The 26,767-nt window shown below is 51.2% G+C and overlaps 1 protein-coding gene and 1 long non-coding RNA gene across 5 annotated transcripts in view; one reads left to right on the top strand and one right to left on the bottom strand.

Moving 5' to 3' along the window:
- The window catches only part of TTLL11 (tubulin tyrosine ligase like 11), a 227,278-nt gene extending 206,981 nt beyond the window's left edge, over nucleotides 1-20,297 (top strand). For all 4 annotated transcript variants that reach the window (XM_074362165.1, XM_074362166.1, XM_074362164.1 and 1 more), the window contains one exon: nucleotides 19,424-20,297. In XM_074362165.1, the coding sequence (XP_074218266.1) occupies nucleotides 19,424-19,716 (293 nt within the window). In that variant the 3' untranslated portion in view covers nucleotides 19,717-20,297. The remainder of the gene's footprint in view (nucleotides 1-19,423) is intronic.
- LOC141577492 (uncharacterized) lies at nucleotides 3,420-8,727 on the bottom strand. Its single transcript, XR_012506538.1, has 2 exons — nucleotides 8,349-8,727; nucleotides 3,420-4,283 (listed from the first exon to the last, which is right to left on the bottom strand). It is a non-coding gene; the product is annotated as an uncharacterized LOC141577492 (long non-coding RNA).
- Nucleotides 20,298-26,767: the final 6,470 nt, after the last annotated feature.

Raw genomic sequence — 26,767 nt, 5'->3', positions numbered from 1 at the left:
TATTGACAGTTTTTATCATAAATGGATGTTAAACTTTGCCAAATGCTTTTTCTGCACCTATTAAGCTGATCATATGACTTTTATCCTTCATTTTATTAATGGGGTATATCCCACTGACTGATTTACAGATGGTAAGACATCCTTGTACCCCTGGAATAAATCACACTTGATTATGGTGTATGATCCGTTTAATGTATTGTTGAATTCAGTTTGCTAATATTTTATTGAGGATTTTGCATCTATATTCATCAAGGATATTGACCTATAAGTTTTTTTTCTTGTGGTATCCTTGTCTGATTTTGGTATCAAGGTAATGCTGGCCTCATAAAATGAGTTTGGAAGAGTTCCCTTGTCCTGTTTTTTGGAAGAGTTTAGGAAGGATTGGTATTAATTCTTCTTCGAATGTTTGTTAGAGTTCCCCAGTGAAGCCGCCTGGTCCTGGATGTTAGTTTGTTGGGAAGTTTTTGATTACTGAGTCAATCTCCTTACTAGTAATTGGTCTGTTCAGATTATCCATTTCATCTTGACTAAGTTTTTGTAGGTTATTTCTACAAATTTATACATTTCTTCTAGATTGTCCAAAGACACTGTTCTTGGACATTCTACATTTTTCTTTTGTCTTTGCATTTCAGTTTGTGACATTTCTACTGACATATCTTCAGGCTCACTGATTCTTTCCTTAGCTGTGTCTAGATTACTGATGAACCCATCGAGGGCTTTCTTCATTTCTGTTATGGTGTTTCTAATTTCTAGCATTTCCTTTTGATTCTTTCTTAGAGTTTCCATCTCTCTCCTTATATTACCCGTCTGTTCTTGAATGTTACCTACTTTTCCCATGAGAGCCCTTAACATATTGATCATCATTATTTTTAAATCTCCATCGAATAATTCCAACATCTGTGCCATATCTGAGCCTGGTTTTGATACTTGCTTTGTCTACTCAGACCATGGTTTTTTCTCTTCTTTTAAGCAGGACTTGTAATTTGGGGTTGAAAGCTGATCATGATATATCAGGTACTAAGAACTGAGGCATTCGGGCTTTAAGTGTGAGGTTTTATGTTAACCTGGCTGTATTTAACTTTTGCTGCTGCTGTAGGCGCCAGAGGCTTCAGTTTCCTTGATTTTATTTTCAACCCCTAATTGTCTTTGGGTTTCCCTAAAGACTCCTTGTTAAATTGTCTTGCAGCTCATGGTTGTATCCACTGTTGTTATATTGGAGCCTTGTTGCTGTGGTGGTGGTGAGGTGCTGGGGAAGAGAGCCTATGATTAAGTCTCAGTTTCTTAGTGGCCTTGAATCCTTGGGCTGTAATGTTCAGAAGTATTTCTTAACTTTTTTTTTTTCTTTCTCCCCTTATGTGAGACAGAAAGCCTGGAGAGGCTGGAGTGGCTGGAGTTGTCTAACTGCCCTTCCCTCAGGTCAGATAAGCCTCTGGTAAAGCAGTTTCTCTTGAGGGCAGGCCTTTGTTATGGAGAACACTCCGGACATTTCTTAGATTGATTACCTTCCCCCCACCCCTGCCTGAAGTGGGAAGTCTTCTTCTCCAATAGTCACCTTGGTAATCTGGTTGGGTTCTGGAGATAAAACCCACAAAAGTGTGGGGGACCCCCTAAAGCCTCTAGGAGTTTCTAACTCTCAACTCAGCCTCCAGCAATTCTTCAAAAACCAATTAAGTGTTCCTACCAGTTACTGGCTCTAGCAACTTCTGCTCCCAGCAATCTGATCTCAGCTATGATTCTCTGTATCCACTTGTCTATCCAGTTTTCAGTGTGGCAGCCTGTCCTGTGACCTCAATTCTCTGATGGATATATTGCAGGAAAATGGGGTGCAAGAGGATGATCATGTCCCAGGACTTGGGCAAATCCCTGGGACACACCCCATCAAGTGAGGGTTCTTGGCTTCACACAGGAAAAAATTCAAGAGTGAGCCATAGTGAAGTAAAAGTAGACTTATTCAGGGAGTACACACTCCATAGACAGAGTGTGGTCCATCTCACTCAGAAGAGAGAGCAGCCATGAGGTGTGGGGCTGGTTAGTTTTTATGGGCCAGGTAATTTCATATGCTAACGAGTGGGAGGATTATTCCAACTGTGTTGGGGAAGGAGCAGGGATTCCAGGAATTGGGGCCCCCCCTCACTTTTTGACCTTTTATAGTCAGCCTGGGAACTGTCATGGCGCCTCTGGGTGTGCCACGAGGCTCAAGATCTGCTGAAGTCGAATCTTCCACCATCTTGGTTCTAACCAGTTAACCTATCCTCAAATGTTGCATCATTCTTTTAGTGGCTGTGCCCTGCCCTCTTCCCTTCTGTCTCAGATGTAAGAAAAGCCATCGATCTTCAGCTTGCTCATCTTTTTTTCTTGTGAGGATGGGAGTGGTGACTTCTGAGCGCTACATATCAGAGCCGAAACTGGAAGCCTTCTATAAGCATTTTACACTTTTCACACCAACCTGGTTACCGAGAAGAGAGGTGAAGCTCAGAGACGTTAAGTAATGTACCCAGTGTCACCCAGCTGATAAGTAGTAGTAAAAATTCTTTGTCATCAGACTCCAGTAGTCTTGGAGAACCTGCACCAATCACAAGTGTTGCAGAGAGGTTTTCCATGCAGGCCCTTTCAGAGACTTTCCTTGGAATCTCCGGTGCAATCTGGGCTTAATCATTTAACCTGAGAGTGAAGTGAGAACCCCATGAGCTGTCTAGTTAATCAGTTCTCTGTCTCTAAACAAGAAATGACCAAGTTACCCAGGACGGAGCCTTACCCAGCCCACAGTACTTCATCTCTCACCTGGGGCCAACTTCAGTATTCATTGTAGCATCCTTTAATGTATGCACTTCTTACTGGCATAGAATCATAGTCTTTAAAACTAGAAAGGCCTTGGAGATCATCTCCTCAACCCCCTTGCTTTACAGAGGAGGGACGCTGAGACCCTGAATCACCTGCTATCTGTTGGCTTTCTGCCTCTTCAACCTACTTCTCTTCCCTAGATCTTTCTAGGAGTAATTTAGACACATTCATTTTGAAATAGTCAGTGCCCAGTCATGTGATGAAACCTGCACTCTGCCCCATCCTTTGCCCCAAGGGAGAGGGAAGAAGGCAGACACCATGCCCGTGGGGTGCCCTGCAAGACATCCTTGACCTCCATAAGTCTTCCCTGAGGTCTTAACAGACCAGTGGTTCTCAACTGGGGAAGGAAGGAAGCAAGTTGCTATTGGTATCTAGTGGGTAGAGGCCAGGGATGCTGCTAAACATCCTATAATGTACAGGACAGCATCCCCCTTCCCCCTGATACAGGGAAAAAACCGAATGTGAGTGGGGCAAGAAGAGGGCCGTGTCCCAGGTCTTGGCTGAGCTCCTGAGACGTGTCCCACCAAGTGTGGGTCCTTGGCTTCATGCAGAAAAGAATTCAAGAACAAGCCACTGTTGAGTAAAGATAGATTTATTTAGAGAGATACATACTGCATAGAGTGTAGGCTATTTCAGAAGGCAAGAGAAAGGCCATGAGGTGTGGGGATTGAGTGCTCAAGTTAAAGTAGATACACATTCCATAGACAGAGTGCAAGCTGTCTCTGAAGACTAGGGAGAGAGAGAGGCAGCCACGAGGCACCATGTTCCCAGTTTTTATGGGCTCAGTAACTTCGCAGGCCAACAAGTGGGAGGGCCATTCCCACTACCCTGGGGAAGGGGCTGGGATCCCCAGGAATTGGGCCACTGCCCACTCTTTGACCTTTTATGGTCAGCCTCTTTGAAGCTGTCATGGTGCCTGTGGGACTGTCATCTACCATATCAGTAATACAATGAGCGTATAATGAAGCTCAGGTCTACTGGAAGTCAAATCTCCTGCCATCTTCAGCCTCAAGACCTACTGGGAGTTGAATCTTCCACCATTTTGATGTTAATTGCCGTGTCATTCCTTGAATGCCTGTGCCCTGCCCCCTTCCCTCCTGTCTCACCTCCACCTTCCCCAGCAAAGATTTTCTGGCCTGAAATCTTAGAAGTGTCAAGGTTGAGAATGCCGGCTCAGGATCTCCACAATAGCTCAGTGTGTTCTTGAAATGGCCACATTTTCTCTTCAGCTTTCCTGAAAGACAGCTCCCCGGGCGGTGGGAGCAGTTCCCTGAGCCCCACCACGGGCATGTGACGCAGCTGCCAGTCAACACAGGGCGAGGGCTGGCAGCCCCCTAGGAAAGGTGCTCGCCCTAAGTGTTCAGCGAGACCTTACATGACTGAGGTGCTTTCTTCTTGGTAGCAGGTGGGCGTCTCTGCCCACTCTTCCCCGCTGATCACGTCTGTGAAGGGAGGAGGAAGCCTTATATAAGTGCAGCCTCATACAACCTTCTGTTATTTTGGCACTCCGGGGCCCAGGGAACCCCCTCCCTCCTGAAATCTCAAAGGAACAGGGTTCTGTTCTGAACTGGCCCAGCAGGGATGCTTGCCACCTGCAGGATCAACTCTGAGCTCTGTAGCCTTTGGGTTTGGCCCCGCCAACCTCCTCTCCATCCTCCGCAACCGTAGCCCCTCATCCCAGCCCTGCTCTCCTCCCACTCACCCTGTGTAGCACCGTTCAGGCTGCTCTATATGGACCATGCCTCCCTGCCTGTAAGCCTTTCCCTACCACCCTGACTGCCTGGGTGATGCCCACATGCAAAACCCTCCTTTGTGAAGCTTCCAGGCCCTGCCCATCGTGCTCTCTTCCGTGTTGTCGGTGTTGCCAGTTCTCGGCACACCCACCCCAGCAAGTCTTACTTGGCTGGATCGTTAGTGTTTGTGTCTGTCTGTCTCCCCTCCCCACCTGCCCCCTGGGGATGCTGCTCCAGTGCCTGATGCATTTCTGGGGCCCAGGGCCTCACACAGTGAAAGCTGATTGAACAAATGAGTGAGTGAATAAATGAATGAATGCATGGATGGAATGTCACTGCTTCTTATTCCCAGAGTGGCTACTTCCAGGCGCCCTAATGATCCCCTGTGTTCAGCTGGCTCCCTGAGACTCAGGACACACGACCTCAGCTCTGCCTCTACTTCTGCCATGGGTGCTGAATGATCCTGAATAAGTCACTTGCCCTCTACACGAGGCGCACCCACGGGAACTCGCTGTAACACTGCAGCGTCTTCTAGGCGTGGTCTCAGGTAGAGGAGGTAATAGACTCCTAACCAATTTGAGGACTCTCCCTAATTCTCCATTTGTGGTGGCCCCAGCTGGCACCCAAATGACACTATTCCTGAGCAGAGGTACAGTGAAAGAAACGTTTTCGTGCACTAATAAAATTACCTTCTCTAAAGAAGGCAATTTGCATGTTAATGTTTTGGGTAATTCTGTGCAGCTCCAGTGCCCTCAGGGCTGCAATTTATCTCTGACAAAGTGACAAAAATAAACTCCCCGCATAAAAGAGCATTTCTCTTCTCTCTCATTTGTGCTCTAAAGTGACATTCTTAATATAAGTCAAGTTGAAACCCACTCCTCTGTCTTATTTTTGACACTGATCTGCTTCCCGTCACCTCTCCAAGTGACAGGCCGGCTCCTGAGAGAGGGGCCTCTTCTTAAGGACAGGCCTAGGTCTTCCTGTGACGTGGGCACCCCCACCCTCAAGGCTCCTGACTCTGGTCTCTAAATTCCAGAAGGCCCTGCCAATTAACTGGAGGGCAAAGGTAGGGAGCAGGGAAGAGGGCTGCATTTGGCAGGTGAGTTAGGGTGGCCCCACTTCCCCCAAATTGCCTATTTTCTGCAAAGGAAGAGCAATGACAATGGACTGGAGAATCAGAGCCTCTGCCCTCTAGGGCGGCAGACTGCTGACCTGCCAGGCTTGGCCCCTCTGATCACCTAAAGATAATAAAGAAAGAAGCTCAGATTGACGGGGTGTCTTCTGTGTGCCAGGCCAGGCACCTTGCATCTAAGTCCTCTCCCTGAGCCTGGCAGGGGAGGTGGAAGGTGAGGCTCCCGGAAGTGAAGTGAATGAGCCAAGGTCACCTAGGAGCGTGAAAAAGGCAGACCCCGGGCTTGACCTTCGGCGTGTGTATGTCAGGTCTGGGTTCCTTCTACCCTAAGTGGATGCTAAAGGCACGCTCGTAAAATCATTCATCAATGACCCGAGCGGTGGGGAGGGAGGGGAGGACTGACATTTACCAAACACCTACTGGGTTCCATGCGTTACGCCTACAGATTTCACTCCATTAGTCAACTAATGTCCAATGGCCCCTACCACCTGCCTGGCACTGGTGGTGATGGCTTGTGCTGTGACCAACAGGACAGACCCCCAAGCCCCATGCCCCTGACAGAGACAGACAGATATTAAACACAGAAATAAAGGTAATTGATTACATGTTGTGATGAGTTCTGTGAAATAAAATAAGTTTTAAGGAGACTGGCAAAGACCTAATTTATTATTAGGAGGTGAGTCAGGGAGATCTGTCAGTAAAAGTAAGATTGGGACTGAGATCTAAGTGGGAACCAGTGAAAGGCTGAGGGGAAAGGTGTTCGAGCAGAAGGAGCGGCTAGTGACCTGAGCCTGAGGTGGGACAGTGTGTGGAGGATCTGGGAAATGAAAGGGAGCTGGTGAGGGCGCGGAAGGATGTGTGATTCGAAGGCAGGCGGTGCAGCAACCGCAGAGGCAGGCAGGGGCTAGATCCTACTGTGTGGATTTGTTCTGAGTGTTGTTGGCAGGGGGATGTGTGGCTTGACTCGTGTTTCTAGAAGGTCATTCTGGATGCAGTGTCGGAAGTGGGGAGACCAGCCAAGAGGCTGCGTGGGAGTCCAGGGGAGTGATGGCCTTGCAGACTGGGGGTGGGGGGACATCGATGGTGCGGGTAAAGTATTTGGGGCATTGTTGGGAGGGGAGTTTCATCAGAGGCTCTCAAGACTTCTGGCTGGAGCCACTAGGTGGGTGGAGATAGAATTTATTTAAATGGGTAAGACTTCAGGAAAAGCAGAATCAGGAAAGGAAGACCTCAAGATCCATTTCTAACAGGCTCTTTGAGTTGCTAATGAGACACCCCAGTGGCAAAAAAGCAGTCCAGCCTGGAAATAACAGTTGATTCTTGAAGGCGTTGATTCCCAGAGAGTATTTAAAACCCAGGGAATGAATGACAGGGTGGAGAGCCCTGCAGGACCCCCGCCCACCCTGAGAGCAGGGCAAAGCTGGCAAATGACGGGAGAGCCCCAGCCAGGAGTTCCCAGAGAGACAAAGAGAAGCAGGGAGTGGGGTGTTAGGGATGAGAGTGTCCAAGGAGGGAGCTTCCCCGTGGACAGACGCAGAGAGTGCCCACGAACTGAGAAGGGAAGGGAAGGTGGCCAGTCATTTGGCGACAGCAGCTTGGTAGCGGGCGAGGTAGGGAACGGACGGCCACCCTGAGGAGCCGGAGGGCAGGCTGTGGAGACGGTGCTTGTGCCAGCATCCCTTTGGGAAGTTTGGCTGAGCAGGGAGCAGAGATAGAAAGAAGACTCATGGAAGCAAGGTCAAGGCAGCCTGTAAACAGTGCAAGACCAGGGTGTTTTTGCTGGCCAGTGGGCATGATTCAGGAGAAGGTGAGATGCTAATAGGTCTGGGGACACCAGGCACTGACTCCAGACCACCTGCCTCTCCTCCCTGAGGCTCTCTCAATGTCCCTGCCTCTCCCAGGCAATTATCTGCTTCTTCCCTTGCCTTCTAACCGTACCCACTTCCAGCTCCACCCTCTCTCCCCCAGCCCCACTCCCACCTCCCTTCCATCAGTTGAGGGCTTGCTCTTCTCTGTATCCACCTGGTAGGTGACCAGCGAGCATCTACGGAATTGAATTGCTCCAGTTGCTGCCTTACAAATCCTCTCAGAATGTGGCTCTTGTCGGGGAGAAGAGTTAGATTTGCTCTCTGGAAAAGTGGGGCCAGTGGGGAACTTGGCACATTTCAGCTCAGAGGCAAGAGAACACACAGCGAGAAGAGGCCTCCTGGGGAGGTGATGAGACCCCCATCACTGGAGGTGGCCAGGGGAGGCCTAGGTGACCACCATTAGCAAGGTCAGGGAGGGCACCACCCAGGGAAACTGCAGGAAGCCAGAGAGACAGTAGCGGAAACCACACTGTGCTGGCCCGTGACTTGCGGTTCCTTCCCTGCCTCTCTGAGTAAACCCTTGAGGGCAGACGCACAGAGCTGGGCTCGCATCCCCATCACTGCCTCCCGTCTGCAGGGCTCTGGGCGAATGTCTTTACCTCCCTGCACCACGGAAGCCTGTGGCATCCAACAAACAGCCCAAGACAGAAGCAGAGCTTCGCTGTGTCATTAAACACAGATGAACAACCAAAGGGTGAAATGGCGTCAGAAACGCACCTGCCACCCAGATTTTGTTTTTAGGATGAGGGAAGAGGCACCCCCCAAGGAGCTCACCGCGGTCCCGGTCCTGATACATCCACGCATGCGCCATAGGCCAGCTACGCTCGTTAATTCTTCTTACTGAGCGGTGTTGTGATCCTGTAAGGGCCCGGCGTGTGTGACCTCAGAAGTCCTTTCCAAGTCAGAGACAGTGCCCATTTGCTGAGGGATGAGTGCTGAACCTCAGAAGATTCCGTTGGAGCCATTCATCCCACAAGAAATGTCTAGAATAGCATGAGGGAGATACGGGAAGCTGTGACCAGCCCCCGAGCCTGTCTCCCCAGACAGTGATTCAGGAGCTTGCTCCTTGCCATGGTGGAATCAGGGGTGACACTGGCTGGGACTGGAGCAGGACCTCCCGGCCTCTCGGCATCAGCCAGCGGTGTGACCTGTGATTAATGAAATGATGGACTGGCCGCTTTCGTCTTTGGTTATGTTTGTTATTTGGGTGCCACGGGCATCAGGGGGGAATGGTTTTTCTCCAAGGTCTATTTATGGTTCGTTTCTGACACTTAGTAATTTTTCCGTCTAGCCAAGGACAAAGGTGGCGGTGACTTGTTGCCGTAATGCTTAGAGACAGTGACTGCGTGAATGCAGCTTCTGTTCCCCAGCTGTGGGGGAGCAGCAAGAGCACGGCTTGGTCCCTTGAAACTGGCCTCAAGGAGGTTTCCATCGGGTTTGGGGAGAGGCGGTGTGGAGCAGCGGTGGGGGTCACAGCACCATCACTCCCAACGGTGTGACCTTGAATGCAGGAAGTATAACCTTGGGCAAGGGGCTGGGCCTGAGTTCAGCCCTCTCATCTGCACAATGTGAATATTAGAGGGTGAATATAACCCTCTCAGGGTTGCCATGAGACTAAAGGCGTGATTGTGGGGAAGTGAGTCCTGGAGGGTGGAGCGTCCTCAATGAATGTGGGTTACTATTTATTATCATTTTTAAAACATTCAAAAGCCACCATCCCTCCTAATGCTTCTGGAATCCTGAGAAATGGCCCTGTCCTCTGCCCATTTCCCAGACAGAGAAAGTGAGGCCCAGAGACGGGGAGTGACTGGCCCAACACCAGGCACAGGGGCAGAGACCACGTGAGAATCCGGGTCGCCTAACGCCCCTGCGTGCTTCCTCCTCCTGTAATCCCAGTTGGCTTCATTGATTCCACAAACACTTTTTGAAAGCCTGCCCTGGGATACCTGGAGGTGGAGGCGAGGCTTCTGGCCTCACGACAGTAGAGACGGGTGGTCAGCTGCCTGCAGTAAAGGAGAAAATGGGACCAGTGTTCTGATAGCACCCCAGGCAGAGGGAGAGGCCAGACATCAAAGTGGGGAGGTGACTGGTATTTCTTCAGCCCTGTATTTGGCCTTTTCTGGGTGGTGCCCTGTAAAAGCCACTCTTTACAGACGAAGAAATCAAGACCTCCAGAGGTGAAACGGCTCCTGAAAGACTAGACAGCAGGTAAGTGGCAGAGCTGGGACCCAGACCAGCCTATGAGTCACTGCTGCACGGGGCCAAACGCCATCTCAGGGGAAAGGCCCTGGGAGACCCAGCCCCAAGCCTGGAGACATTGTGGTAAGGTCTGGGGGACCACGTAGCCACAGACAGGCTGCAAGGCACCCTAAGAATGGATGGAAGACACCCCAACATTCATAGCAGCACTATTTACAATAGCCAAGACATGGAAGCAACCTAAGCATCTATTGACATATGACTGGATAAAGAAGTTGTGGTATATATATACAATGGAATACTACTTAGCCATGAAAAATGAAATAATGCCACTTGCAGCAAAGTGGATGGACCTAGACATTATCATACAAAATGAAGTAAGTCAGAGATAGAAAGGCAAATATCATATGATATCACTTATATGTAGAATCTAAAAAAAAATGACACGAACTTATTTACAAAACAGAAATAGACTCACAGACATAGAAAACAAACTTACGGTTACCAGAGGAGGAAGGGGTTGGGGGAGGGATAAATTAGGAGTCTGAGATTAACATATACATACCACTGTATATAAAATAAATAACCAGCAAGGACCTACTATATAGCACAGGGAACTATACTCAACGTCTTGTAATAACCTATAGTGGAGAAGAATCTGGAAAAGAGTAGGTATATGTATATGTATAATTGAATTGCTTTCCTGTACACCTGAAACTAACACAGCATTGTAAATCAACGTTGTAAATCAACTACACTTCAATGAAAACAAAAAAGTTTTTTTTTAAAGAATAAGATATTTAAGCTCAAGTTGGTAAGAATATAAGTCAAATAGCCAGTGGTAAAAAAAAAAATCAAGTAAATGTTAAAATAAACTTTTTATACCAATTTAAAAAATGGACAGAAGACAGATCCTCCTGATTAACTTCCTTGGAGTCAGGGCAGCCTTCACATCCGGCTCTTGTGGGGATCGTCCCACTGCACAGAGAGGGACCTCTGAGCTCATGCTAGTCCAGATCATTCAGCTTTATTTCCCACCAACGATTTCCAAACAGAAAGCTTGTACACTTACACCCTTCGAATTTCCCTATGAGACAGAAACATCTATTCCAGGTGGATAAGAAGAAAGAGATTTAAAGGTTGGGGAGAGAGGAGGAATCGGCGAGTAGCTGTCCTAGCCCAGGACACCAATATTTTGAAATAGAATTACTCACAAGGAAGCGCAGGTATTTTTGAGAGGGAAAAAAATAAATCTCATATTCAGTCTAGGGTAATATCCCTGGCTGTCAACAATGATTTGGATTTAATTATATCATGTATGCAAATGTGCTCTGTAAACTATAAAATAATACATAAATGTCAGATGTTAGGAAAGAGTGCAGTGTGGGAAGAAAAATGTGAGTTTGCAAGTCAGGTGGGCGTGGGTTTAAATGCTGCCTCATCTACTTAGGCGGACCTCGACAAGGCACTCGGCCTTTCCTGGCCAGCGCTCCTCACGTGTTAAGTGGGGAATCCTTGCAACGATGGGTTCTTCCGAGCATTACCCCGAGAACTGGATGAGAAAAATTAATATGCTTTGTAAATTGGGAGCACTGTGCACACATAAGGTATCATTCTTGTTTCCATTCTTAAGTCCCGAGATGGATGTTGGGATTATCCGAGAGCAGCCACCAGCGTGGTCATTAAGTCCTGCGTGCCAGGCCCCTCCCTGGGCATGGAGAGGAGAGGAGAGGACTTGGGACCAGAAGGAGCCCGCGGGCCCACCCTCACCAGGCTGATTGACAGAATGAGGCTACAGGCTGTCAGGGGCTGCATCCCAACATTCAGGTGGCAGTCTCGGGGAGAGCCGGGCGTATGGCGACACTAGAACGTTCCAAAGGCTCCTGTACCAGTGACATCGTCAACTCAAGCGAAATTTGGAAAAATACTCAACAGCTTATCTTCAGACATGGGGGCAGGGTGGGGAGCAGGTGGGAAAGCCTGTTTGCCAAGCCCAAAGGATCAGACTGCACCTTCCTGCTGACGTCCAGCAGAGAAGGAGGGGCCTCCCTCCCTCACTGCCAGGTGGCATCATTTCTTCCTTCTAAGTGATTGGATTTAACACCCCAGCTTGGCCATCCCTTTAAATGCTCTTAAAGTGGTAGCAGAGTAAAGAAGTTACGGGAATGGTCCTTGGGGTCGGCCACCTACTGGCTACATGACTTTGACGAGTCTCTTGAAACAGGATTGATGGTAACACTTGCTTCATGAGATTTCTGAGGGATTCAGTTAAGTAATGCAAGTGCAGCCCTCAGTCCAGGGCTTGGCCGTAATGAGGGCTCCATGAATATTAAGGCTCTTGTTTCTTTTCATTTCTTTTACTGTAACAGGTCACTAAAGCAATGTCACCAAACTGCTGCTTCCTTCCAACTCCAAATCAGAGCTGTGAGGGGTGTTCCAGCGGGGCTGGTGGAGGAAGGCAAGAGGGGTGGGATGTATATTTTTCCTAAATAGCTCAAGTGTTCTCAGAGACTGGGGAAATGGTAGGAGAGCATCCCAAGTACTGGGTGCACCTCGGCAGAACCAAGCTCTGGACTGAATTGCATCCCCCGCTAAGTTCATATGTTGGAACCCTCATGCCTAGTGTGACTATATTTGGAGATGGGGCCCCTGCGGGAGTAATTTAGGTTAAATGAAGTCGTAAGGATGAGGCTGTGATCTGGGGGGACCTGTGTCCTTATAAGAAGAGATGGGGAAGGGCTGGCTCTCTCTCTGTCATGTGAAGATACAGCAAGGAGGCAGCCGTCCTCAAGCCAGGAGGAGGGTCCTCACCAGAACCCAGCCATCCTGGCGCCCTGATCTCAGACTTCCCGCCTCCAGAACTGTGAGAGAATAAATTTCTGTTGTTGGGCTACCCAGGTGATGGGGTTCTGCAGATGAAGATGGTGGGGAGGGGTGGGCGGTGGGATTTCAGAGGAGAAAGCTTGTGTGCGCATCCCCAAAGGAGCCTGTTTGCCCCACGGCAGGGCTAGCCCGTTGCTGCTTTCCTCAAAGACCATGCTCGTAACTTCTTTACTCTGTTGCCTCCCCAAGAGCCCTTAGAGGGTTGGCCAAGGGGGCCGGTTCTTTCCCAAGGTTCCTGATCACCCTGGCGTGTGCACCCAGCACGGCAGTGACTAGTGCAGCGTCTGGGGCTTTGTGACCAACAGACGGGATCTCCAGGGCATGGGAACAGGAACCTGCATTTCTGGCGAGGCCCCCAGGTCATTTTATGCATAAAATGTTTGAAAACCATGGGCCGTGAGGGGAAGGCCAGGCCCCCCTCAGCCTGGTGTTAGAGTCCCTCCTTCACGAGGACTCCTGACTCACGCCCCCATCCAACCTACTGGCAGATCGCAGGGCCGTGGGTGCTCCCCTCAGACTCTGTCTGGAATCGCATCACCTCTCACCACCTCCACCACTCCCACCCGGTCCAAGCCACTGTCAGCCCCCGCTTGGACCAGTGCCGTAGCCCCCTAAAGGGTCTCCCCGACTTCTTTCACACGTGCCCCTACCACCAGCTGTCCACACAGCAGCCACAGGGACCACGTCCCTTCGAAACTTCTCAGTGGCCTCCCATCTTCCCCAGCATGAAATCCAAAGTGCCACCCTGGTCTGCAGGGCCCTTGTGGCCTGGCCTGCTAGAACCATTCAGGTCCAGTCTCCCCCAGGGCAGACGGAGAAGGGTAGGGCCCCACAGAGGGCAATGGAGCTCTGCCCACCCCCCCACACCCACCCCCGAGAGGTCAAGTGATGACGCAGGAAGACACTGGGGATGTGCGGTTTCTCAGAAACCAAGACAGGACTTAATGCAAAGTTGGAACAATTTCATGCTTTTCCAGCTCCATCATTAGTCCTGTAAAAACAACTGACTGAGTCTGCTTTCAATCAGGGTGTCTTAAAGGGCAGACATTTTTAGCCCAAAGTCAAGCCTCTCACAGCTCGGGGGCAAGACCTTTCGCAAGCAGGCCCCTTTTAGCAGATGGGCTTTTGGAGCGGAGTATGAACAGACTGAACTTGGCAGTGGAGAGGGGAGGGGATGATGGTTCTCAAAGTGGGGTTCCCACCAGCAGCCTTGTCACCGCCTGGGGACGTGTTAGAAGGGTAGGTTCTCAGACCTCCGGAATCAGGACCTCGGGGTAGGGGTGGGGGATTCTAACAAGCCTTCTGGGTTCTAACAAGCTTTCCAAGGGACTCGTAACTTTGAGAGACTCTGATCTGGGGCATCTTGGTTTTGTAAGTCTGCACATTGTTGGAGAGAAGAATCATCCCAGGTTGTCACTCCTTTCGCCCCTCGGCTTACCTCTGTGTCTCCAGCTGTAAAATGGGAATAATAACACCTGCGCCGCAAGATTGTTAAAAGGTGCATGGTCCCAAGACTGTTGATTGCCTCTTGACAATCATTCCCCCTGCCTTTAGAGAGTTTTTATTCTCTGTCACTGTGTTATATACATAGTTATGTGCATAAATTTCTTTATTATTTAAAAAAAGATTTTTAGAAAAAGGTTCACAATCTATTCAAGTAGATTCCATGGATTTTTATTGGTGCCTGCTCTGTGCTAGGCTGTGCTGGGCCCCGGGGACACAGAAGACTGGGACATGGTCCCTGCCTCTGGGAGCACAGAATCCCAGAGGACACAGCCTCATACCACAGAGTCTGGGTTGGGGGCATATTTTAACTAATACTTATTTTTTTCTAATTCTTATCAATAATGAGCATGAATTATCTTACTTGGAAAAATACATAAAAGTAGAAAGAAGGATATAAAAGTACTTTACGGAACACCACCCCCAGCCCCACCCCCATACCGTAAATAAGTTGGCAGCAAATACCACTGTGGACGTTGTGTTTTCCTTTGGACGGAATATTTTGGAATGCTCGAGTGGCTCTTAAAACTTTCACCAAGTTGCTTTTCAAAAGTCCAGAGCAGTTTCACCTCTATCTCACTGTTACCCTGATTTTACGTTTTTGTCAGTTTAACGGGTCAGCCCCCATGGCTTCCGTGGGACTGGCTGTCTTCTCTGTTGGTTGTTTAGTGTATGGTCATTCATGTGCTTCGTCCATTGGGGAACTCTATCAGGTGTAAGGATTTTTAACATGAAATTAATCACCAAACCAACCTTACATTAAGAAAAAAAAAAAGATATTCCTAGTGTTTTCTTGTAAGGAAATAAATCAACCAGAAACTTTGAAAGGAATAATAGTAAAAAAAAATGTAACTGGTCTCAGTGTCTGACTGTGTGGTGAAATGCTATTTAAGGCAAGATGTGATGGAAAATTATACCAATAATAAAATAATGTTACGAAGCCTGCATAGCAACAGACAGATGTTTATGGTATCTGTACGTGTTGTTGATACAACTAAGTGGAAACATCTTCTTTGGGCAGGTCGGTCCGTGAGGACTTGGGTTCCAGAGGGAGGACGATGCATGAGCTTTGTTGTGTTTTCTGCAGTCTCACTGTATTTTACAGCAGATGCTCATAAGGAAGGAGCAAGGCCCAGACAGAACATGTGGGCGGTCTGTGGAGGACCCTGGGAGAGGTGGGAAACTCCCTGGCCTGAGCCCCAGCTCACCGCTCACGTGGGGGCCCTGGCAGCCCTGGTCCCGGAACGTGTTATTTTAAGCACATTTCCTCCCCCAGTCCTCCTCCTCAAGCCACCCCCAGCTGCTCAAAGCCTTCCTCTGAAGCTCAGTGAATACTGACCTGGGTCCCAGCCACCATTCCCTGGGCCACCTGGATGAAATGAGGATCAAGGACGACCTCCTGTAAACTCACGCTCACAGCCCCTTAGAATGGCCGTGCCCATGGTGCGTAGGTTTGGGGTGTCCCTCCTCTCAGCCCTCGCTGGCCTTCAGGCTCACTCAGACACATTCAACAGAATTGAACAAAGCAGGTGGAGATGTCAGTGTAGACAGCCCTTCTCCCCAGTCCCCGGGCTGAGAAGGGTTTGGTTTGCTTTGGGGGCTGACGGTGGGAGGGGTAGAGTTTGGGGTCGGGAAACCCGGGGCCTAGTCCAGCTTCTGTCAGTTACTGTCTGTGTGACTTGGGGCCTCATTTACTGCTGCCCCTTCTGTAAAATGAAGATGCTAGATGAGGATTCTGGAGCCTCAGGAGGGATGGGGCCTGGCCGGGTATGAAGATCCAGGAGTCCCTTAGGGGAGGGAGGCCTGTGAGCGCCGAGCTCGGTGCCGCCACTCGCTGGCTTGAACAGAGAGCGGTCTCTTTGTCTGGCATATTGGACTCCCTCCCAAAATTTCATTTGAGTAAGAAAACAAAAGAAAACAAAATCCCCAAATACCATAAGGATTCTATTACTATTTTTAAAAAGAAATCCCCAGACTGGAAGATGTGCTCCAGCTGTTACAGGTATGGGACCACAGCTCAGAGCACATCTCAGTTTACCCCGACACCTCAGGGGCCCCCTGCTCACTTCCTCTGCCCCTCCAGTCCTTTTCAGAGTCTGGTCCAGCTGGCCCTTCCCCCGCCCATCCTGCTGAGGCACCTGGGTTATTACTGAGCCCCGTGCCCACCTCCTGCCTGTTCTCTGCCCAGCTCACCCCCTACCCCGTTCATCTCTGCCACCAAAGCCCTACCCATGTTTCAGGGCCCAACTCAGGTGCCCCCTTTTCCACAAGCCACTTTTGAGCCCCTCAACCTCCTAGGCTCCCCCCCACCACAGTGACTGACTTTGCTGTTTCCTGCGGGTTCTGCATATTTCCATCAAGCCTATCTGTCCTCCACAACCGTGGTCTTGCCTCCAGAGTGTGGTGGGGTTTCCAGGAATAAGGTACAGAATCAGCCGTGCATCAGGCCTGGGCTCAAATCCCAGCCCTGCCACTTAACCAGTATGTGACCTGATGGCAATTATTTCATCTCTCTGGGCCTCAGTTTTCCCATCTGCACAATGGGAGTTATAGTGAGACTCAGAGCACTGGGCCCAGCGTACCTGGCTCATGCAAGGGTCAGTCGTGTCCATTCCTTTCACTGCTTCTTTTATTATGTGTGTGTGTGTGTGTACACAAAACTTTCTGTCAAAGTCGAACATATACGCAGAAAGTTTGCATTGTAGTTTTCAAAGTAATACATGTGCGTGACTTCAAATTCAAATAGTAGCAAAGGGTTCAGAATTAAAAGCAGCTGCCCCTGCCTCGCCTCTTTCCACCCTCTAGAATTTCCTGTTGCAGATTTCTTAATTGCACACATGTTTACTGCAGAAAATCAGAACGTGTAGGCAAGCAAAAAGAAAACCAAGCTGAACACATTAAACCCCACTTCTCATTTTGGAATGTCCTCTTTCAGACGATTTAGCCATGGTTTTTTTTTTCTTCCAAAAAAAATGTCTTCGTTGTATTTTTTCTGTGCGTTATGGCTCTAATCACAGTCTGCCTTCAATGAAGGGAAGGAAACGAGTATTTGTTGGGGAAAAGTTGCCCAGGCCTCGCTATTCAGAGTGTGATCCAGGGATCAGCGGCCTGGCTACCACTGGGATGCTTGTTAGAAATGCAGTGTCTCGGGCCGCACCCCAGAATCTGCATTTTGACAAGATTGTGGTGACTGGCCTGCACATTAAAGCCGGGGAGGGCAGTGCAGACCAGAGCTACTCAAAATTGCAGTCCACGGACTGTCCCTCCAGTCCTGGACAAGAGACTCGAGCCCGAATGTAAACACGTGCAGCTTCCTCTATAAAGAGCACGTCTTGCCACAAAGTACTGCCAGCTGAACTAAACAATGTGATTGATGAGGAGGGAGATTTACATTCCGGCCCGAGCTCCTTATCTCATCAGGGACCAGGGACACGCAGTTCCTGGACTTAGCACCCTGTCTGCCGACCACACTAGGCGTTGCGCTCTTGAGATCACGTCGTTGGGAAGTTGGGGGCTGGGACTGCACTGGGTTTCTCTGGCCTTAGAGCCTGGCTTCTTCGCCCTGCTTGTATCAGACCCTCCCACACACGCACGCACACAAGCACACACCCACACACACACCCCCTAGGAGAGCCCTGGCCCAGAGTCGGTAATTAGGAAATGTCTTCTCATTGAGACTGAGGCCTCCATCCCCTCGTGTCTCTGTCCGCACCAGGTGTCTGTTTACATTAAAAGGTTTACTTTTCTCTTTATCAGCTCCTCCTGTCAAGAACAAGCAGGGACTTGCAGAATGTCTGGAGTCAAAGGGAAGCTGAGCAAAAAAGCTTTGGTGAATTTGGAAGGAGACACGAAAACCCCAAAAAACATTCTCTGCTCAGTTCAAGTTCCCAATGCAGAAAGACCTCTCAGATCCCAGGGTCCAAACATAATCCAGTATTTACAAACTCCAGGCCAGGCTTCTGCCTGCAGTGACAGGAGCAGGTGACTGACTCATCTGAGCCAGGAAGCAAGGCCACTGGGAGGGTGTGGATTAGAGGAGGTGGAGCGGGCCTCATCTAACACGTCATGTGGCACTCAGTCCAGCCTTAGAGTCACCTTCCCCAAGGAGCCCAGGGAATCCCATGAATTCAGACTTTGGGGTTCATTTTCACTAGGACATTGGGAAGACTCCGAACCTTTCACGCAGCACAACTTAGTTCAAAGAGTTAGGAGTCAGAGTTGGAATGTCCAGGTCACAATTCTCAGGCTGTGTGACCTTGGGGAAGTTACTCAACGTCTCTGAGGTTTGGTTTCCTCATCTGTAAAGTGGGGCATAGTAATAAAGACCTCGCAGAGGTGTGGTGGGATTAGTGGCAACGTCTGTAAAGAGCCAGCACCAACTCATTCTTTCTGTCAGTCAAGAATTCAGTCCATCCATAGCGAGTGCCTTCTGGGTCCCTGGCTTTGGGGGTCCAGCAGGGAAGAGAGAGGTTGTCACAGGACCACACAAATAAACACTGAACAAGCCACAAGAGGTGCAGCAAAGTATGGGAAGCCTGTACCGGGGCCCAGTCTAATCTAGGGCTCCGGGAAGGTTTTACTGAGTGAGTGATTTTCAGTTCAGACCCCAAGAATAAGCAGGAGCTTCTGAGGCAAAGCAGGGGAAGAAGATTCCAGGGGCATAGTGAGGACTACTGTTAACGCCTTCCAGAATATAGCTTTGGGTAGAGAGCAGGGGTCAGGTGTATTTTCCTTTTTACATAAAGCAAAATGCACACATCTTAAGGTACAGTCTGCGGAGTTTTGACAAACGCACCCAGCCATGTGACTGCCATCTCTGTTAGGATGTAGAACACTGCCCTCAAATGGGGCTTATCTTCGTATACTTTTCTCTCATTATAGAAGCAGCAGGCTGGGCGACCTTGGGGAAGGTCACTTTATGGTGGAGTAGAGGGATAAGGCCTTGGGCGAGGTTTAAATCCCAGCCCCCCTGCTTTCTACCCGCTTTGCTCTGCCCAGGTCTCTCCACGTCTCTGAGACTCAGTTTCCTCTGTAAACCAGGCTGAATTGAACGTTCTTCACAGGGTTGCTTGAGGGATGGAATCCTAGTGGTTGTGACCGTCCAGCTGGCCTGGCGCATGGCGGGCCCTGAGTCAGCCCTGTTTCGTTTCCAGATTGGAAACATCAGTGGGGAGAGAGCCTGGTGGTTGGAGTCGGGCCTTCCCTGAGCAGCGTGTGAGCGCTTCCGCACACACCCTCCCCTAACGCCAGTCTCTCGTCCACAGGGATGTGCCTGCAGGCCTTCGTGGAGGCTTTCTTTTACCTGGCGCAGAGGAAGTTCAAGATGCTGCCACTCCACGAGCAGGTGGCCTCGCTGATCGACCTGTGCGAGTACCACCTGTCCGTGCTGGATGAGAAGCGCCTGGCGTGTGGCCGCAGGGGCACAGCGGGGGCCCGGCCCCCCAGCAGTGGCACCCCACAGGAGGCCGCCCCCGCAGCCCAGCTGGCTGAGGGCCACCCTCCGCCCTGCACAAACAGTGCCCACAGGCTCTCCCATTCCAGACACACTCCGTCCTGAGGGCTGCTCTGTCCTCCCGGAAGAAGATCTAGCCCTTGGGGGCCCAAGAGACTCCCCCTCCCCATGCCAGCTTCTCGCTGGTGGAGAGATGGCGCAATGCTGAAAATTCCTGCCTGAGATTCCCGCTAACCGTCTCTATCTTATGCTGAGCTGCGCTTCGAGAGGCTGCCTGATTCTCGCCCGCCCTCCTCCCGGCGCCTCTTGGTGGCCCACCTGTTTGCGAGCCATCAGCGGACATATGATATCCAAAACGTGACAGATGGCATCTTCTATTCTGGGCTCACAGGAAGCCACAACCGGGATGAAACTTCTGTGTTTGGGGCAGGGGGCACCAGCCACCCCAAGACTGAGAGCCGTGGAGAGGAAAGAACCTATGGCAGCCGAGTCTGGGGGCTGCCGGGGCCCCCGAGAGAATACGTTTAGAGCCCGGGAACATCATGTTTATTTCCTACCACCCGTTCTGTGAAAATGAAGTTGAAATATCCAGGAGGCGTGCGCGACTCTCCCACCCCAATCATGTGCTGCGTGGGTGTAGTTAACAGACCGGCCTCGCTGATTTCATTAACATGCCTGTTGCTGCAGCGTTCAGTGTGTTATTAATTAAGATATGATTAACTAAGTGGTAACTAAGGAAGGCTCCTAGGGTCTTGGAGCTGGCAGGAGCCTCTGAGGTCATTTTGTCCCATTTTTGTTTGCCCTTGACCCCAAAGCAGGAGCCCCCTGGTCACATGGCCTCTGATTAGAGCCCTCCCCAGGTGGGGCACTCACCGCGTGTGCCCAGCGTGTGCTGGGTGCCCTGGGCAGGAAGAGGGGGCTTCAGAGGGGGACAAGAGAAGTAAGACCTGCGTAAGGATCATAGCGAGCGGGAGCTTGATGTCAGGAGTCGGGAAAGGGGCCGTCGTGCTCTGCCTTCCACAAGGCCCTTTCCTTGTCTCCATCTGTGTCTGCAGGCAGCTCCCCTTCAGAGGGGAAGGCTCAGAGCCAGGAGCCTGCCCTTGTAAAGCCAAGTTCTCCGGAGTGTTATTGGATTTCGGGTTATTGTGGCCCTTCCAGGGGGTCCTCTTTAAGGGGCCCTGGGAGGAGCTGACCATCAGGCTCTGAGTCAACAGGATGGAGGGTCTTTGAAGGTGTTAATTAGCATGGTACCTGGCACACAGTAGGACTCAGAAAAAACTCATGATCAGAGGGCAACGGGGAAGGTCATGGGTGACAGAGGTGTGTCCTAGACCAGCACATACATATTCTGTCTACTTTTCTTTTCTTCTTTCTAACATCCTTCCCAGTCTCTGATCTAAGTCCCTTTCACTCCATCCGGTGGGAGCGGTTGACTCAAGATCCAACACAGAGCCTGGTACATCGGAGGTGCTCAAAAAGTGTCTGTCGAAATGAATGACTTGGACTCACCCTCCTAGGAATATTTTTCAGCCCAAAGGGAAGGTTGTTAATCCCAGATCGCTCCAAACATTGGTGAGTTTTAGAGCGAGGGGCCTTCTGTTAATTCTTGCCTGAGCCTCGTTCTGACCAGAAGCCCACTTTCTCAAGAGTAAAGCCTGCCTCCCCCTGCAGTGTGGCTCCCCAGCAATGCCCCCATCCCGCTGCCTCTCCCCTCCTGCTCCTCGGGGCCCAGGGCAGCCCCAAGGCTGCAGCCCTTCCCCAGGCCAAAGGGTCCCAGCAATGCCCAAGCCCTGCAGAGCTGACACTGGGCTGTTCAGTCATGGGAGACTGTCTTTCTGTAATGAAAATGTCTATTTTCCCAGCAAAAAGCAGACCAGGTGGCCTAAGACGGGAGGAGCAGCAAGTACCTCCCACATGGGGACATTTTAGAGGTGTCATCAGCTTTCTCCTCCAGTCTCCTCGGGCAGTTTCATAATGCTGTTCCCATTTTCAGAGGAAAGAAAAAAAAATGGCCTGGGAGGTCACGTGGAAGGTCAGGCCTTGGTCTAGCTCTGTCCATCTGCTCCAGAGCCCCATCACCTCTATGTCCCCAGGTGATTGTGAATCTGACTCCAAACACAGACCGCTGTGGGTCCTCCCTGCTCTGGGGCTGCCTGGGGCCCCCCAGGGCTCTGCACACTGTCACACTGGTGGCATGGGCCAGGGAGATCAGTGTTCCTAAATAGTCCACTATGAGAAACAATCTGAAGACTCTTCCCGCTCTCCCAAGGGATGGAGTGCCATTTTCAGGTTCAAACCCAACCAAGTACGTTGAATTTTTTTTTTTCTAATTATCAATAGGCTGAATTCCAGCCACATTGTTTGGGGTGGCACGTGAATGTCAGCTCTCAGGAGGAGAACTGTCCTCTCCCCACCCCGTGCGCATCACTTGGAGGCAGATTGCAGGGCGGGCCCCCAGGGTCACTGTCTAGAAGGAGCCCCTCCTGGGCAGACAGGGCCTGAGGAGCCTGGCAGCCTGAGGTGAGCGCTGGGAAAACGAGGCAGCCGTTTTCCAAAAGGCCAGTAAGTGACAGTGTGGCCCGGTTTTGTCAACGCCATTGAACAGGAAGGCTCAGAGGCTGCTCCAATGCTAGAGTGAGTGGTAGGAGACCCACCTCCTCCTCGTGCCTAATAGGAAGCCCCACTGTGTTTATCCCCGTCGGTAACTGGCGGCTCGTTTTTCAGGGTATAATTGAAGTGATCGCAAAAGCAGGCGTCTCCGTCCTCCTGGAAGAGAGATGCCCCGTGTGGAGCAGAGTGCCTATGCTCTGCCTGTGGGATCAGCTCATCCCTGGGAAGGGCCCTCCGGCTCCGTCTCGATCTCTCCTCCTCACTCCCTCCTGCCCTTCCTCCCCATCCTGCTGATGCCCTGACACACAGTCCAGCCACACCCTGTCACTGCTCACTGGCTGAGTCCCTGCGGGGCTGGGCCAGTACCCAGAGTGAGATCAATAAGCAGATGAGATCAGGCTTGACCTGCTCCAGCTCCGGGTACCTGCATCCCTGGACCTCTGCCCCTCCAACCTTGCCTGCCTGCCTCCCTTGCCCCGTCTGGTGTGCCCAGGCAGCGTCCTTCCCCCTTCCATGCTGGCCCGGCCTGCCCCCATCCTTCCTGCTTCCCAGGGGGTGTGCTAGGCTTCTCTGCTGTTCCGGTCAGGAGCTCAGTCTTCACAGCCTGGTCAGAATGGCACCTGTAGTAGGTGCTTGTAAAGACGATTTGAATTCGGTTCGGCTGTTAGCAGTGTAGGTCCCAACAGGCCCCTCCCTGTGCACAGAGGCAGGGCCTCTTGGAGACCGGAGCCTCCATCCCCCACACTCCTGGATCCCTTTTGCTTGTCGTCCGTCCACTTTCCCAGCTCAGACCTCGTCATCTCTTGCCTGTGCTTCATCAGGCTTCTGCCTCTCAACCCCCTCAACCCATCTTCCATCCCTATCAGCCCAGAAGCAACTCTGGGAAGCCCAGGGCTGACCGCACGAGCCCCTGAATCAGTCATCCCCCTCTCTTCCCAGATAAAGCCCAAGCTCCTTAACCCGACATTCACGGCCCCTCATAATCCAGTCCCTTCCTCCTTTTCCACCCTAACTCCACGCTCAGCCCCCGCCCCTTGTGGGCCAGTCTCTGTGCTTCCCCTGCCCTTTGTGAATGTTGGGACCACTCGGGAAGCCAGTGTGCCAGTTCCATCCCCCACCCGTGGGAGGGCCACAGGGCCCAGCCATGCTCAGTGCTCTCCTGCCCTGCTGTCCCCTCTGCTGGACAGCCTCCTCCCTCCGAACAATGGAAATTTATCTTTCAAGGTCCCGCTCAATTGTCCCCACTGCAGTCCCCCAAACAATGAACAGCCCCCTCCTCCTACTTGCAAGAACCTGGAAAGTCCTTTGCTATCACACGTGTGTGTGCTCTCACGGCTTCAGCTCCCACCAGCTGTGAGTTCTTTCAGGGTCAGGCAGGTGCTGGATTCGCGCTGGCCCCTCGGGCACCGAGCAGGGGCCCTGCAGGTGCTGGCTACACTAGTGTGACTGGCAGGCTCGGTGAGGAGCCCGACTGGTTCTCCCTCTCCCTGCGGATGCCCCGAGGATTTGATCTGTGAACACCTCCATGTCCCTGGCGACTCGTTCCCCCCACCCCCGGGCACGATAGCTGTCCCAGGACTCCAGCAGGCAGTGGCTCCTCTGACCCTGGGTAGTCCCTCCGTGTTCCTTTGTGTCCTGGCTCAGATCTGGGCTGCGTCCCCCGTGGGCACCTCCATCCCTTTCAGCCTCGGAGACCAAAGGCCACCGGGCTGGATGGTGCTCACCACAGCTCTGGCTCCTTCATCTGGCATCCAGCCTGTCTCTCCAGCATTTGTGGTGGGTGTGGGGTGGGGTAGAAGGATGGGGTTGGTTAGTTCAGAGCAGATAATCCCAGTGTGAATGGAGTGAGTACCACCAGGTTGGGGAGGAGCCCAGACATTGGAATGGTGTTCCATTGCTTTCTAGAACCAACTCCCTTCCCCATGCGAGTGTAACAACATCTATTCAATGCTTCAGTTTGCAAAGTACTTTTACCTCCATCCTCTCATCTGATCCCCTCAACGACCCAGCGAAGGGTGAGGATTCTTATCACCCTCTGCACAGCTGCGGGCACTGATGCCCAAGGCCTCATAGCCAGAGAGGCACAGCCCAGCCCCAAACCCCATGCTCCCTTCTCGGCCTCATAACTGCCCTGCATGGAGCCGCAACGCTCCTACAGCCCAGCGGGGAGAGGGCTTTGGCCCTGTGTCACAGCCACAGAAACCGGTGGCTCAGGGAGGCTGGATGATCGCTCAGCTAGTCCCGGAGCTCTGGGGCTTGGCTTGGGGCTGTCCCACCTGTCCTCTCGCCCTAAGCACCCCAGGCCAAACATTCTACGGGCTCCAGGTTCATCAGCCACACAAGGCGGGTGACAGGTCTCTCTCACTTTGTCTCTGGGAGCAGACGAAGAGAAACGGAAAGAATAATAATACACGTGAAAGCGCTTTGTAAACCCAAGTGCTGCTGGAATGCCGTGCCATCTTCAGACTGGCTTCTGGTTTCCTGCAAAGTCTAAAAGGATGAAAGGAAACGGTTCCTCCTCGAACGCTGTAATCCATCAAGACCAACGAAGCCAGAGCAGTCAGCTCCTCTCCCTCTCCACCCCGCTCATCCGCACAGACTTGAAGACATTCACAGGGTGAAAAATGGTTTCTGCTGCTCCTCCGGCCTGAAATTTGCCTTGTGATTGGCAGAGTATTACTCCAAAATAGCTTAATTTTTTTTTTCTGTTTCTTGATTAATGCCCTAAACTCCTTGGCTCCATCACTGAGAACTGGGCTTGAATATTTGCCATTTGAGCCCCTTCCCTCAAAGCTCAGGGAAGAGGACCCCTGCGGTCAGTGGCTGAGAGAGCCGTCCTCCTCAGCACAGTGAGCATGAACTGAAAATCCACTTCGCCCTGATTGATATTTTTGCCAGTCTCCTATTTAGTTTGATGGATGTGGGAGAAATTTTCCCATATGGCACATGAATGTCTCCCTCATGAAATAAGTTCAAATTTCTTTCTGTTCCTAGGGACAAAGGAGCTTGGCAGAACAGTCAACATATTTAATTATCTCCACCTCTAGTAACCAAAAATCTTGATTTTTCTATAACTGGAAAAACCATGCAGTATACTGCTTACACACGCACGTGCACACACACACACACACACACACACACACACTGAACAGCATTGAGCTTTGGTATAAAATGGCAAAATTACTGATGTGTTGCTCATTTCTGGCAAATTTCTCCTGAGCCTTTTATTTAGTTATTTATTTTTAGGGGAGGAGGTGATTAGGTTTATTTATTTACTAATTTTTTAAGTGGAGGTACTGGGGATTGAACCCAGGACCTTGTGCATAGTAGGCAGGCACTTTACCACTAAGCTATCCCCTCCCCCTGAGCCTTGTTTAAAGAGCTGAGGAAAGGGGGTCTTTGCAGCCTCGTGGGAAGCATTTCCTCTGATACGAAGGCGTTTGCTAAGATTCTGACCGGGACTGTGGTTTCAGGCCATGGGGACATTGCCTGCCCCTCACCATGGCCCCCCAGGCTCCTCCCAAGCCACAGAAGCAAGGCAAGGAGCTGGGCAATGAAAGGAGTCGGCAGGGGTAATTTTTGCACAGAACCTCTCGATCAGAACCAGGAAAATGAGAATCCCCGCCCTCTTCCCGGTCCCCAGTGGAGATGGGGTCATGACCCATGTGAAGAGCCTGGCGGGGACTTGGCACCGGGAAAGTGTCTTCATAAATGTCCTTTGAGAAAAGGTTGGGTCTCATCATACTGGGACCAGACGGATGCCAGGGATCACTTCCGCCCACTTGGCCAGCCCTGACAGGCCAGGCTCCTCCAGGTCTGGCCCGAGGCCCCGCGTGCTCGCGCCCTCCTCCCTCTGCGGGGGCTCTGCTGCCCAGCTGCCGCTTCTGCCTCTTAAAAGCCTTTAAAAATTCTTTATTAAATTTTCATGACGCATGAAGTCAAGGTTCTGTTACTTGGCCTCAGTTGTCTTGGTAACTTTGTAAAATGCAATAATAAAGCAGAGCTGAGTGTTACTGAACACGGGCCCCTTGGAGGAATGGCTGCAAAGTAATGACAATTTCTTCCGTGTGATCGTTGGTGACAGCAAATCCGGTGGGTGGACAGGGCTTGTTCATTTGGGGTCAGTTGGAGAGAAAGGGGATCCTTTTGATTTTTTTCTCCCCAAATGGTAATGTTTGGCAGGGGAGCTAAATATTGCCCAAAGGAACCTGTGAGATCCTGGGGGAGATGGAAGGAGGAGTTGGGAAAACCCCCACCCCTCAGTCTGCTGGGGATAGTCTCCTGGAGGGAAGGAGTGACATGTCCCTAGACTCTGGCCACCTGGCGGAGACTCTGTGGCGGGGCACCAGCCCTGGGGGAGGGGGCGGCCCTTTCCAGCTTCGTGTGTCTTGCAGCCTCTGCCTGCAGCTCCGGGCTGGGCTGGATGCGGGGCAAGCTCTCCCCTCACGGGGAGGCTCTGGGCAGGGCAGCTCCCTGGAGAACTGAGCCCCTCAGGCTGCACCAAAGAGGCCACCTGGTGCTGCTGGCACACCTGGTGGCTCCATCC

This window comes from Camelus bactrianus, chromosome 4 (genome assembly GCF_048773025.1).
Source record: "Camelus bactrianus isolate YW-2024 breed Bactrian camel chromosome 4, ASM4877302v1, whole genome shotgun sequence".
Classification (NCBI taxonomy): Eukaryota; Metazoa; Chordata; class Mammalia; order Artiodactyla; family Camelidae; genus Camelus; species Camelus bactrianus.
The sequence above is the reverse complement of the archived record's forward strand: the minus strand, read 5'-3'. Positions and strand labels throughout refer to the sequence as shown.